Below are 11,249 nucleotides of genomic sequence, written 5' to 3' on the forward strand. Positions count from 1 at the left end.
AAAGTATAAACTGTTGAACAGTTCCTCTTACAAAAAACTGGTTCAATCAATTAAGTTAAGCCTGCAAATAATAAATCTTTCCACTAAACGAAGACAGTTAAAAAAATTAATTATCTTAATTAAAATATCAGCTTCAAGTAGTTAATGAATTTCACTAAATAATATATTGTTTAGAAAAATTCGAGTTCAATTTATAGATTAAACAATTTATTGGTAAAACTTTACTTAATTAATTACCTCGAAATATTATGATCTCTTCACCTAGAGTTAACAAACACACACACAAATCTTATATTCATAGGTGAAGCGTCAAACACCGATGAAATCACACATGAAATTGCAAAATCTCAAGTTTAAATTATGACGAAGGTGTCCGACTATCATTATTGGCATTGTCAATTGAGATGAAATTTACGCACGCATAACTATTAATGCACGCTCTAATTGGTTGAAATTAACATGAGTTTCTCATTTTAAAAGTAGGTTCCACATAAAGAGGTGAATTTCTCATGTGTTTTAGCATTTTCGACTTCTAGTCACTAACTTTCACAAACTTATAATTTTGACGGATTTGGATACTATATGTTTTTTTTTAATGTGTTTTACTCTCTCATCATCACTTGTTTATTTTTATTTTTAATTTCCCTCTCTTCACACTCACAGAAATGAAAAAGGAGAGAGATTTGGAGAAAAAAAAAGAGATGATCCCAATCCGATTTTGACCTCATAACTTTTAAAATAACAATTTTAGCCAATTTTACAAATGATTGGCCATCCACTCATTTTGACCAAATCAACATTTACGTAGACATTAAGTTAAATGACCTACATGCCACATAAGCATTTTATGTCGGCTAATAAATAAAATCAATTAATATAAAAATTTAAAATGAAAGAAAATTTAAAATCAATTTTTTTTTTTAATTATAAGTTGGCATAACATGCAATGTGCCATGTTAGTCACTACAATTAGTATTCACATATCCGTTGGTTTGATCAAAATTAGTAAGATGCTAGATATTTGCAAAAAGAGTTAAAACTAAAAGTCAAAATTGTTATTTTAAAAATTATGGCACCAAAAATACAAATTAACCTTAAATATAAATATAATTTCTATTGATCAAATGATATTTTCTTTTTGAATGTGTTATTAAAAATAAATCGAACATTCAAAAATTAAGGAATGGAAAGATTAATAACTAGTCCGTTTGAATTAATTTATTTTTGAGCTTATGTAATTTTTATGTATTATTATAAGTTTGTCAAACTATAATTTATGATAAAATAGCTTATACAAATTCGATTTTCACTATTTGCATAAACCTAATTTATATTACATAAACTATTTGCATAAACTCAAAAATAAGTTATTCCAAACGAACTCTAGCTACAATTTTTCACTTGTTGTGCTGTGATTCCGACCATATATATAGTAGGCCGGTGACAAAATGTGAATAACAACAAGAAGAAGAAGAAAATAACATAAATAAATATATGACAACAACCTCAAGATGACATGAGGCACACATGGGTGGCTGCGCAATTGACTTTCCGGTTCACACCCAATACAACAAAACTTTTAAGAATCTGTTACCTTTATCGGAAAATATATTTTAGTCTAAATTTTAACAGAAAATATTTTTATTAGCGTACCGACTTCGATTACTATTATAAGTAAAAATTATTTTTTAGATTTTTTAGAAAGTCAATGTACATTTAAACTATATTATAGATAAAAAATATTAATTTTTCAATCAATCGGTGGATTTTTTTTTTATAATAGTGACCATATGAGAGTACAATATATTTATTGATAGCACTTTGTCTTTCATGAAAGCATTTATCAAGTGTTTCATGGTGCACAAGTCATCAATATTATTATAATGAATAAGAATTTTACAAAATCCAGGAGAATAGATCCTCCCCGGTTAAAAAATGTGTCTTGAAATCTGGACCATTGGATGCAGGATGCTTTTTGTTTGCAGCCAAGTATTAAAAAAGGAATGGACGGTATTGATTAACACTGGCTTTCCTCCGGTAAAATTCTCATGGGAGAGGATCCTCACCCTATTTTTAGAGACCAACATGACATTGACTTATTTCCATTGGTTTGTCCATGTTTTTTTTAAAGAAAAATACTAACTAGTGTCCTTGAAGCACTATTTAAATATCTTAAATAATAATTTTTTGAAAGAAAATTATGAAAATATATATGAAATCATTTTACTTTTTAAATAATTTGTTTCTTAAAAAGAATGTTTAAAGAATGTCCTGAAAAAACTTGTTAGCAAGACCATTTTTTCTAATGAATGAAAAACAACTAATTCCACACCGACCCATCAATGAATCAAATTTCTTCATTTTTCCCATATATCCAATCCAATTACCCCATCTTTAACTTTATGCCGCCATCAAATCAACAACAAACAACTATATAATAATGATAGAAAAAATAAAAATTAGATGCATTAAAAAAAGAAATAGTATAGTACTATATTATTAAAAAATAATCATTCCACTACCATGATAAGTCAAATACACGGCATGAATAAAGTAAAGAAAATTTAAATTCCATTCCACATTTTTTTTTGTTTATTTCATGAGTTTAATAGTTGTGCACTATCGGTGTAAATTTTTTTTATACATATATTCAATAACGCGTTGTCACATCATTTAATAAATATGACACATTATGTGTTTTTAATGACCATACATGATATGTCGGTATATTATTTAACGCATGTGTAAAATAACTTTACATCGACGGTGTATATATTTTTAAATTCTTATTTCATAGTAAAAGTAAACACGGTTTGGTTTTGGTCATAGAATAATAATGGTGTCTCTTACTTACACGCATAATCACTAATTCCACCCCCACACCAAACTTCACAAACCCCTTCACTACCAAACACTATTTAAGAGCCTCATTTACAAATCCCAAAACCCATAACTCATCAAATCCCAAACACACTCTTCTTCTCTTAAAGCTATAAACTTTCATCAACCCAACTCACACAATTCAAAAGGGTCACAATTAAGTGAAGTTGTTGGTGTTCTTGAAAGTTGAAGCAAATATAACAAACCCAATTGTTCAATTTCTCAAAATCATTTTTTTTTTCCCAATTTTTTGAATATATAAACCAAGATATTTTGCTTTTGGTTCTCATATCTTTCTGTTAATCTTCTATGGCAACTTGGGTTTTATCAGAATGTGGATTAAAGCCACTTGCTCCAATATTTCCAAAACCAAGAACAGGTTTTGTTGTTTCCAACAACTCAAAGATTCAATTTTTAGGCACAAACAAAGGAGTAAAAGATCTCAAATTACAATTTCAACCAAAAAGTTTCGATTTTAAGGAGAAAACAAAATGGGGTTTGAATGTAAGTACTCCTTTGAGAGTTGACTCAATTCAACAAGAACCAGAACAAGAACAAGAACAGGAACTTCCACAGTTTGACCCTGGTTCACCACCACCATTTACATTAGCTGATATAAGAGCAGCAATTCCAAAACATTGTTGGGTGAAAGATTCATGGAAGTCAATGAGTTATGTTTTGAGAGATGTTGTTATTGTTTTTGGATTAGCTGCTGCTGCTGCTTATCTTAACAATTGGATTGTTTGGCCTCTTTATTGGGCTGCTCAAGGAACCATGTTTTGGGCACTTTTTGTTCTTGGTCATGATTGGTAAATATTTTTACAAGTTTTGTTTTTTAGTTCTAATTCAATTTTTTATGCTATGGTTGACTTTTTGGTTGATTTCAAAATTGTGTCTTTGTTTGACTTTTGATTGTTGTTTTCGAATTTTCAGTGGTCATGGAAGTTTTTCAAGTGATCCTAAACTTAACAGTGTTGTTGGACATTTGTTACATTCTTCAATTCTTGTTCCTTATCATGGATGGTATGTTAATTTTCTTATGATATAAAACTATGATTCTCATTTTTTCTGGTTCATAATAGTTTCAAAATGGCCAAACATGAGAAAACATGCTCCGACAATCAACACGTTTTTATATCGTTTGCATTCGACACTTTTGTCTTTCTAGCACCAGAGGCTGTAAACCTTTTAAAAAAAGTTCAAAAGGTCATGCATAGTAAAGTTGTGTCGTCTAGGCCTATGAATGTAGTTTTTCAAAGATTGAGTTTTGCTATACAATAGGGTTTAGTGTTGCTCGTCTACCTGTTGTTCATATGTAATTATTTTTTATATATTAGACATTTGAAACTAATATATTTTACCTTGATTATACAGGCGAATCAGTCATAGAACTCATCACCAACATCATGGTCATGTTGAAAATGATGAATCTTGGCATCCAGTAAGATGATAACAATTTTTTGTTCTTCAGTTTTAAGAACAATTTTCAGCAAAATTCTAATATAAGAAGTTTATTTGCTAATTTTGCAGTTGACAGAAAAAATATTTAAGAGCTTGGACAACGTGACACGTTCTTTAAGATTTACATCCCCTTTTCCATTGCTTGCATATCCTGTGTACCTTGTAAGTTATTTATCGGAGAAAATGCAAAATACACCGTTTTGTGGTTATTTTTATACTGCCGTTCCAAAGTGAACTTACGTGACAACATCATAAGTTCTCGTTAGATGTCAGTGTAAAATTATTTTTCGCTGATTGTGCATCTCAATTAAACTCTATTTATTTGTGCCTACAAGTTTTGACCATAATTTCTATATGAATTAGTCTTGGTAGAGGAATTGACTTAACTGTTGTTCTTTTAATTCAGTGGGCCAGGAGTCCTGGGAAGACTGGTTCTCACTTCAATCCCAACAGTGACTTGTTTGTTCCAAATGAGAAAAAGGATGTAATCACTTCTACAGCTTGTTGGTTTGCTATGGCGGGTGTACTTGTGGGATTGGGATTTGCAATGGGTCCAATTAAATTACTCATGCTTTATGGAATTCCTTATATTGTAAGTTTCATCTCATTTTCTTTAGTTTCCATGGTTTTACTTTTTGAATCTATTATGAATGATGTTCTAATTTGACTTTGCTTTGAATTGAAGATTAATGTGATGTGGTTGGATTTGGTGACTTACTTGCACCATCATGGTCATGAAGACAAATTACCATGGTATCGTGGAAAGGTACCTTTATATTCTCCGACTTAGATCCTCTGTAGTAGTTTAGTCTGTTCAGTCAAATATGTACCGTTGGATCAATATTGTATAGTGAATAGTGATCCAATAGGTGAGATATGATTGTATTGATTGCTGTGCATTTTGGTTTGTTGACGTGTCTATTCAGTCAAATCTCGATAGATGGATTGAGATTGTACATTGATCCAATGGGTGAGATATGATTGTTTTGGTTGGATGCTTGCTATTCTTTTTGGTTTCTTGACATGTCTATTTAATCAAATGATAACCGTTGGATTGAGATTGTACCTTGATCTAATAAGTTAGATATTATTGCACTGATTGGACGGCTACTATGCTTTTTGGTTTATTGATGTGTCCATTCAGTCAAATCTCGATCGTTAGATCTAAATTGTACTTTGATCCAATAGTCGAACTATGACTACACTGACTGAGCGACTGCTATGTTTTTTGACTTGTGGATGTTTTCGTAATCCGGTTTTAGCTTACATATTTAATAATCTTCCTAATATTGAATAGGAATGGAGCTATCTTAGAGGTGGGCTTACTACTCTTGATCGCGATTACGGATGGATTAACAACATTCACCACGACATTGGAACTCATGTCGTTCATCACCTTTTCCCTCAAATTCCACACTATCACTTAGTAGAAGCTGTGAGTTTCTCTCAACTTTAAGTCAAACAATGGATACATAGTACTATAATTTGTTTCTTGTTTCAAGAGTTTGAATCTTTTTTACTTTGCTTGCAGACTAAGGCAGCTAGGCCAGTGTTTGGAGATTATTACAAAGAGCCAAAGAAATCAGCTCCTCTTCCTCTTCACCTTATTGGAGAGTTTATAAGGAGCTTGAAGAAAGATCATTATGTTAGTGACACTGGAGATGTTGTTTACTACCAAACAGATCCTAAAATTAGTGGCTCTGCCAAATCAAAATGAAATTTAAGTTCTTCAATTTTGAACTTATAAAGTTAGTACACATTATTAGAATCCACTTCATTAAAAAAGGTGATTGGTGGAGATTAAAAGAGTGTTTAGGGAATAAGATTATCCTTCCTAACAAGTGATTTTTGTAAATTGATTATTCTTCATGAAGGAAGTGATATCATGAATTATGATTAAGTTAGTTATTTATTTGCTAAAATTAAAGCACTTTGGTTCAATGTGATACTAATTTTGAATATATAATTTGTCAATGTATTTTTAACTATTGCTTTCAAAAGTTTGTTAAAAATATGTAGTCACACTTTTTTTTTTTGTCAACTGTAGTCACACTTATTAAAACACGTTTTTTAAAACTTTTTTGTTTGGTTCTTTTATGAATAGACCAAACATAAGTTTGTTGTTTATGCGTTGTTACTTTCATGTTTTCAATGATGTGTTTTTCACCGTTTGGTCACTTTGTGCTGGTGCATTCGATTTGTTAAAAAAATAAAGCACCGAATAAATAGAAGGCAAAAGACTGGACAAAAATATTGAAATTTTTGTCTCCTATCATGAGATAATTTTTTTTCTTTTATACAAGATGTCTAAAATACCAGAATATTTTTTTGTTCTCTACACAAGATGTCTAAAATACTAGAATATCAGAAGATAATTTTTTATCCTCTACACAAGATGTCTAAAATACCACGAAATAATGAATGTTTGGTTCTCGAAGAATTTGGAAACTAATGAGAATGTGTGACAGGTGTTGCAAGTTGCAATATTGTTTGGGCGACTACTTGTCATTACCTGTGTTTTTGTAGGAACAAAGGCTTTGTGAATGTAGAGTTGAGAATGGCTTCTATGTTAGTGGTTTAGTGTTTGAATGGTGAGGAGGTGGGTAGTGTTGTGTCGGTGGGTGTAAGTTGATGCGGAGAATTCGAGGGTTGCTTCATGCGAAATGGAATGTCAGAATTATTCATGTGTATCGAGAAGCTAATAAAGTTTCTAAAGTTTCTGACGCTATGGCCTCATTGTCATTGGGATGTGTTCTAACTGGGATTAATTACTATGAGAAACCTTTAGTTGAGATTGAGCATTTGTACATGTTTAGTGGATGTTTTGAGAGTTTCTATTCCGATTTTTTTACTCCTGTACCCCTGTTTTTGTTCAAAATTTGAGTAATACCCCTGTTTTTAAAAAATTTTGCGTAATACCCCTATTTTGGAAGGAATGTTGCCGGAACAGTGTAAAGCACATGGCGGAAACGGGAAATGTGCCATGCAGGGGGTGATGGCGGAAATGGGAAACGTGCCATGCAGGGGTGATGGCGGAAACGGGAAATCCGCCATTGACCGGCCTAGATCAGCGCGCGCGTCAGTCCGCGTCAGTCCTTGCTGCAGTTTATGTTTTTTTTTTTTGTCTTTTGCTATTTTTTTTTTCGTTTACATTCAAAAAACATACTTAAAAATGTTTTTTTTTTTTTTTTAAAAGAAATTAATAATAATAATTTATAAAAATAAAAATTATTATGATTGAAAATGATTAAGAAAATATAAAATTATTGTATCTGGTTTATTTTTCATATTATGTCAATATTTTATGTTTTATGTTTGTGTAATTCTATTAATGATGTAATCCTAAATTTACTAATTTTAGTTTATTTTTTGATATCGTATGAATGTGGACAATAATATGTGTTATTTAAAATATGATATTAATTTATTGATAACATAATAGAAACACGTACGGAAGAAATTACATTAAAAAAAATTACATTTAATTTGAGGGTCCGGCTGCATTAGGACATTCATGACACTTATGGCCCGGCACCCGACATAAGCCACAACGATTCTCTCTTTTTTCGAACTCGTCCATTTCAGTTCTAATACGAGAATTTTTTGGACGTCCTCTCTTAGTTCTTTTCATATCGAGGCGGGGGCAAACAACGTCACCTAAATAATCAGGCCACAAACCCTGGTTTCGAACTGCTGGGAAGGGTCTGTCATACACAGCAAATACAGTGGCAGCTTTGTAGACATCATCAATGAATGGTTCATAGGAAAGGTTAGCATGAGAACAAGCAGCAATAACATGCGAACAAGGCAAATGTAAAGCCTGGAACTTTCCACAGTCGCACATTTTTTCTTTCAACTCTACTTTAAAAATATCCATTGGTCGGCCTTCATGGGGATCCTCAGTTTCCTCCACTATAAATGTATAATTATAAATTGACAAATTGTTTTATTTTTATACTTATACTTATGTGTAGGACAACAATGCTTTGAAAGTGCATAATCAGTGCCGATTTGACCCACCAAATGATGCAATAATACCACTCTTGGAACAATGTGGTTTTGGTTATGTCGTGCGACTCCGAAAGTGTATGCTTGATGCTCACTTAATCACAGCTATGGTACTTAGATGGAGACCCGATATGCATACATTTCAGCTACCTAGCGGAGAGTGCACGATAACTCTCCAAGATGTGAACATGTTACTTGATCTACAGATTTCTGGACAAGCAGTTAGTGGAAGAAATGACTCTGTTTGGGAACAGTTTCCACGATTATTGGGAGTCAATCCGCCCGAGAGAAAACATGGATATTCTATTAGGACAGCATGGCTAAAAGAACAACTTAGTTCGATGCCACCCAATCCTAACGAAGAACAAGCAATGCAACAACTAAGGATGTATCTTCTATATTTTTTCGGTAAATTTTTAGTACCCGATAAATCTGGCGACCGTATACATACTATGTATCTGCCGCTCTTGGAAGATATACCCACAATAAGGAGTTATAGTTGGGGTTCTGCTTGTTTGGCTTCTCTGTATAGAGGCTTGTGTGACGCGGCAACTCCATCAAAAAGAGGCAATTCTGTTTCTGGATGTGTCCTACTTCTTCAAGCATGGGCACGTTCTCGCATAATCATGTTTCAACGTGAAAGAGTTAGAGCTCCACCCTTCGATAGACCATTGGCATTGAAGTAAGTATATACTATTTTTATTAATAAAAATATGAAATTATATATTTATTCGGCCACTTATTTGTGAAGAACATCTATTATTTTAGGTGGGTTGCTATCGGGACAAGGTATCAAGGAGATCCAGCACACAATTTAGTTGCCGCTAATATTATGCTTGATCATATAGAGCCATCTGGGGTAATATATATATATATATTATCTTCTTTCTTTTATTATTTTTATACTAAACTCATACACTATTAAATCTCTAATATATATTTTTTAACCTCGCAGTTTATTTGGACTCCTTACGATATTTCTCAAACGTTGTATCCAGTGGACGTAGAATGTTGGTCGGCAACCACATATCTCATTAATTTTGGGATTGTTGAGTACCACCAAACTGACAGAGTCCGATTACAATTTGGACTTAATCATGTCGCAAGGGACGACGCGCAAATCATGGAACATTACCATGAGATAGACATGCGCAAAAATGTTCATGATTGGGCCGCCAAATTTCATGCTGAAATCCAACACTGGAATCATCGAAATATTCGTGCTCTACAAGGAGATCTTGCCGATGTTGTACCACTGATGCATTCAAACGAGTATTTGCATCAATATACAAGAGACTACATGCCATATGTCTCTGACAATTATTATTTGAACGACCCACGTCCACGTCCTGATATGCCGCCACAATATGCCAATAGCCCACATTCCTATACCCAACAACAACAACAATACACCAACATCCCATATACCCAACAACAACAACAACAACAAGAAACTTGTATCCCAGATCCACCACCATTCACCCAACAACAACAACCATTTACCCAACATACCATGTCATTTACTGAATCCGACTTTATGACCCCACAGCAACTAACGCGGAATTTCTTCGGATACGACCGCGCCGACTTCGAATCACCGGGAACTCGACAATTCAATGAGAATTACTCAAATTATTTTCCACCTGGTGAATTCACACAACCCCAACAAACCCAACAAACCCAACAAGTCTCTCAAGATTTACCGTGGACAGAATTATCAGGCAATTATTTAAACTCAACGTGGACTCAAGGTCAAGGTTCAACGTCGGCTTTCGGTCAACCCGCTCCACGCAATGAAGGTATAAATTTTCTTGGAGTTCCAGATAATAATCCAAACGAGGACGACGGTGATGTAGAAATATTTGGAGTTGGACTTCGTGCTCGTACTCGTCCCCCTTGTGGCACCGGTGGATGCCTATAGTGTTTTAGTTTGTATTATTAGTACTATTGTAATAAAAAATATTTCGCAATATATATTAAGTTTGTATCATAATATTTTATTGTGTTAAATTATATTAAGTTTTTTTTAATAATAATTTTAAGATTTAAAAAAAAACAAAAAAAAAGAGTTTTTTTTTGTTTGAATGAAAACGAAAAAAAAAAACAGCAAAAGACAAAAAAAAAAAAAAAAAAACTGGCAAAGATCAGAATTCCCCTGCACTCTTGCGCTGACCGAGGCAGTCAATGGCCTAGATGGGAATTGCGCCATCTCCCTCACATGGCATAGATGCCATTTCCGCCATTGCCCTCACATGGTGGAATTCTGGATTCCGCCATGTGCTTTACACTGTTCCACCCACATTCCTTTCAAAACAGGGGTATTACGCAAATTTTTTCCAAAATAGGGGTATTACTCAAATTTAGCAGAAAAAGAGGGATACAGGAGAAAAAAAATCTTCTATTCCCTGAGTTATTTCTATATAATTTCTTTTTCCTTTCTTGCCTCTTTTCATTGTAAAAAAAAAATAAAAAATCAAAGTCATCAATCACACCCAAAATGTAGGGATGTCAAAGAAGTGAGAGAAAATGCAAGGGGAAATTGAGAGAGAAATAATTGAAATAGATGACCTACTAAGCTACTAAGCTACTACCACTTGTCCTATTGGATAAAAATCATATTTGTGTCCTAGTTATATCCATGCAGTGATGCAGATATATTCCGTCTTAAAATATAAGCAAAAGTTAATCAACAAAAATGAATATATTTAGTCCAAATCTTTAACCAAATACATCAAAAAAAATTGACTCGTTTTTACTTATATTTTAGGACGGAGGAAATATGTTATATGAAAATTTAGGGTATTTTCGTATCGGTGGAAATCTAAAGATATCCACGAATATCATAATGTATTGTAATTTTATACTTAGTTCGAAACAATGTCAACCTGACTTCACATTTA

At 32.9% G+C, this 11,249-nt stretch overlaps 2 protein-coding genes across 3 annotated transcripts; both read left to right on the forward strand.

Moving 5' to 3' along the window:
• The first annotated feature begins 2,854 nt into the window (after positions 1 to 2,854).
• LOC123892471 (omega-3 fatty acid desaturase, chloroplastic-like) lies at positions 2,855 to 6,300 on the forward strand. 2 transcript variants are annotated; one of them, XM_045942252.1, is made up of 8 exons: positions 2,858 to 3,689; positions 3,814 to 3,903; positions 4,255 to 4,321; positions 4,411 to 4,503; positions 4,748 to 4,933; positions 5,027 to 5,107; positions 5,639 to 5,776; positions 5,873 to 6,300. In XM_045942252.1, the coding sequence occupies exons 1-8, from the start codon at positions 3,190 to 3,192 to the stop codon at positions 6,056 to 6,058; spliced, it is 1,341 nt and encodes a 446-aa protein (XP_045798208.1). In that variant the 5' UTR covers positions 2,858 to 3,189; the 3' UTR covers positions 6,059 to 6,300. The 2 variants fall into 2 exon arrangements, with proteins under 2 accessions (XP_045798209.1, XP_045798208.1); XM_045942253.1 differs by lacking the exon at positions 5,873 to 6,300 and having other exon boundaries at positions 2,855 to 3,689; positions 5,027 to 5,131; positions 5,530 to 5,662.
• A 672-nt stretch (positions 6,301 to 6,972) lies between these two features.
• Positions 6,973 to 10,339, forward strand: LOC123891966 (serine/threonine-protein phosphatase 7 long form homolog). The gene is made up of 5 exons (XM_045941827.1): positions 6,973 to 7,171; positions 7,275 to 7,429; positions 8,316 to 9,031; positions 9,118 to 9,208; positions 9,305 to 10,339. The coding sequence occupies exons 1-5, from the start codon at positions 6,973 to 6,975 to the stop codon at positions 10,268 to 10,270; spliced, it is 2,127 nt and encodes a 708-aa protein (XP_045797783.1). The 3' UTR covers positions 10,271 to 10,339.
• Positions 10,340 to 11,249: the final 910 nt, after the last annotated feature.

Source organism: Trifolium pratense, linkage group LG6, assembly GCF_020283565.1.
Source record: "Trifolium pratense cultivar HEN17-A07 linkage group LG6, ARS_RC_1.1, whole genome shotgun sequence".
NCBI lineage: Eukaryota > Viridiplantae > Streptophyta > Magnoliopsida > Fabales > Fabaceae > Trifolium > Trifolium pratense.

What these genes read in the sequence shown, in the direction of transcription:
- LOC123892471 (XM_045942252.1), top strand. Translation starts at nt 3,190, where the DNA reads ATGGCAACTTGGGTTTTATCAGAATGTGGATTAAAGCCACTTGCTCCA. An exon ending in TACCATGGTATCGTGGAAAG is followed by an intron (nt 5,108 to 5,638) that starts GTACCTTTATAT and finishes AATATTGAATAG; the next exon opens with GAATGGAGCTATCTTAGAGG. An exon ending in ACTATCACTTAGTAGAAGCT is followed by an intron (nt 5,777 to 5,872) that starts GTGAGTTTCTCT and finishes CTTTGCTTGCAG; the next exon opens with ACTAAGGCAGCTAGGCCAGT.
- LOC123891966 (XM_045941827.1), top strand. Translation starts at nt 6,973, where the DNA reads ATGCGGAGAATTCGAGGGTTGCTTCATGCGAAATGGAATGTCAGAATT. An exon ending in GTTTAGTGGATGTTTTGAGA is followed by an intron (nt 7,172 to 7,274) that starts GTTTCTATTCCG and finishes CTATTTTGGAAG; the next exon opens with GAATGTTGCCGGAACAGTGT. An exon ending in GATAGACCATTGGCATTGAA is followed by an intron (nt 9,032 to 9,117) that starts GTAAGTATATAC and finishes CTATTATTTTAG; the next exon opens with GTGGGTTGCTATCGGGACAA.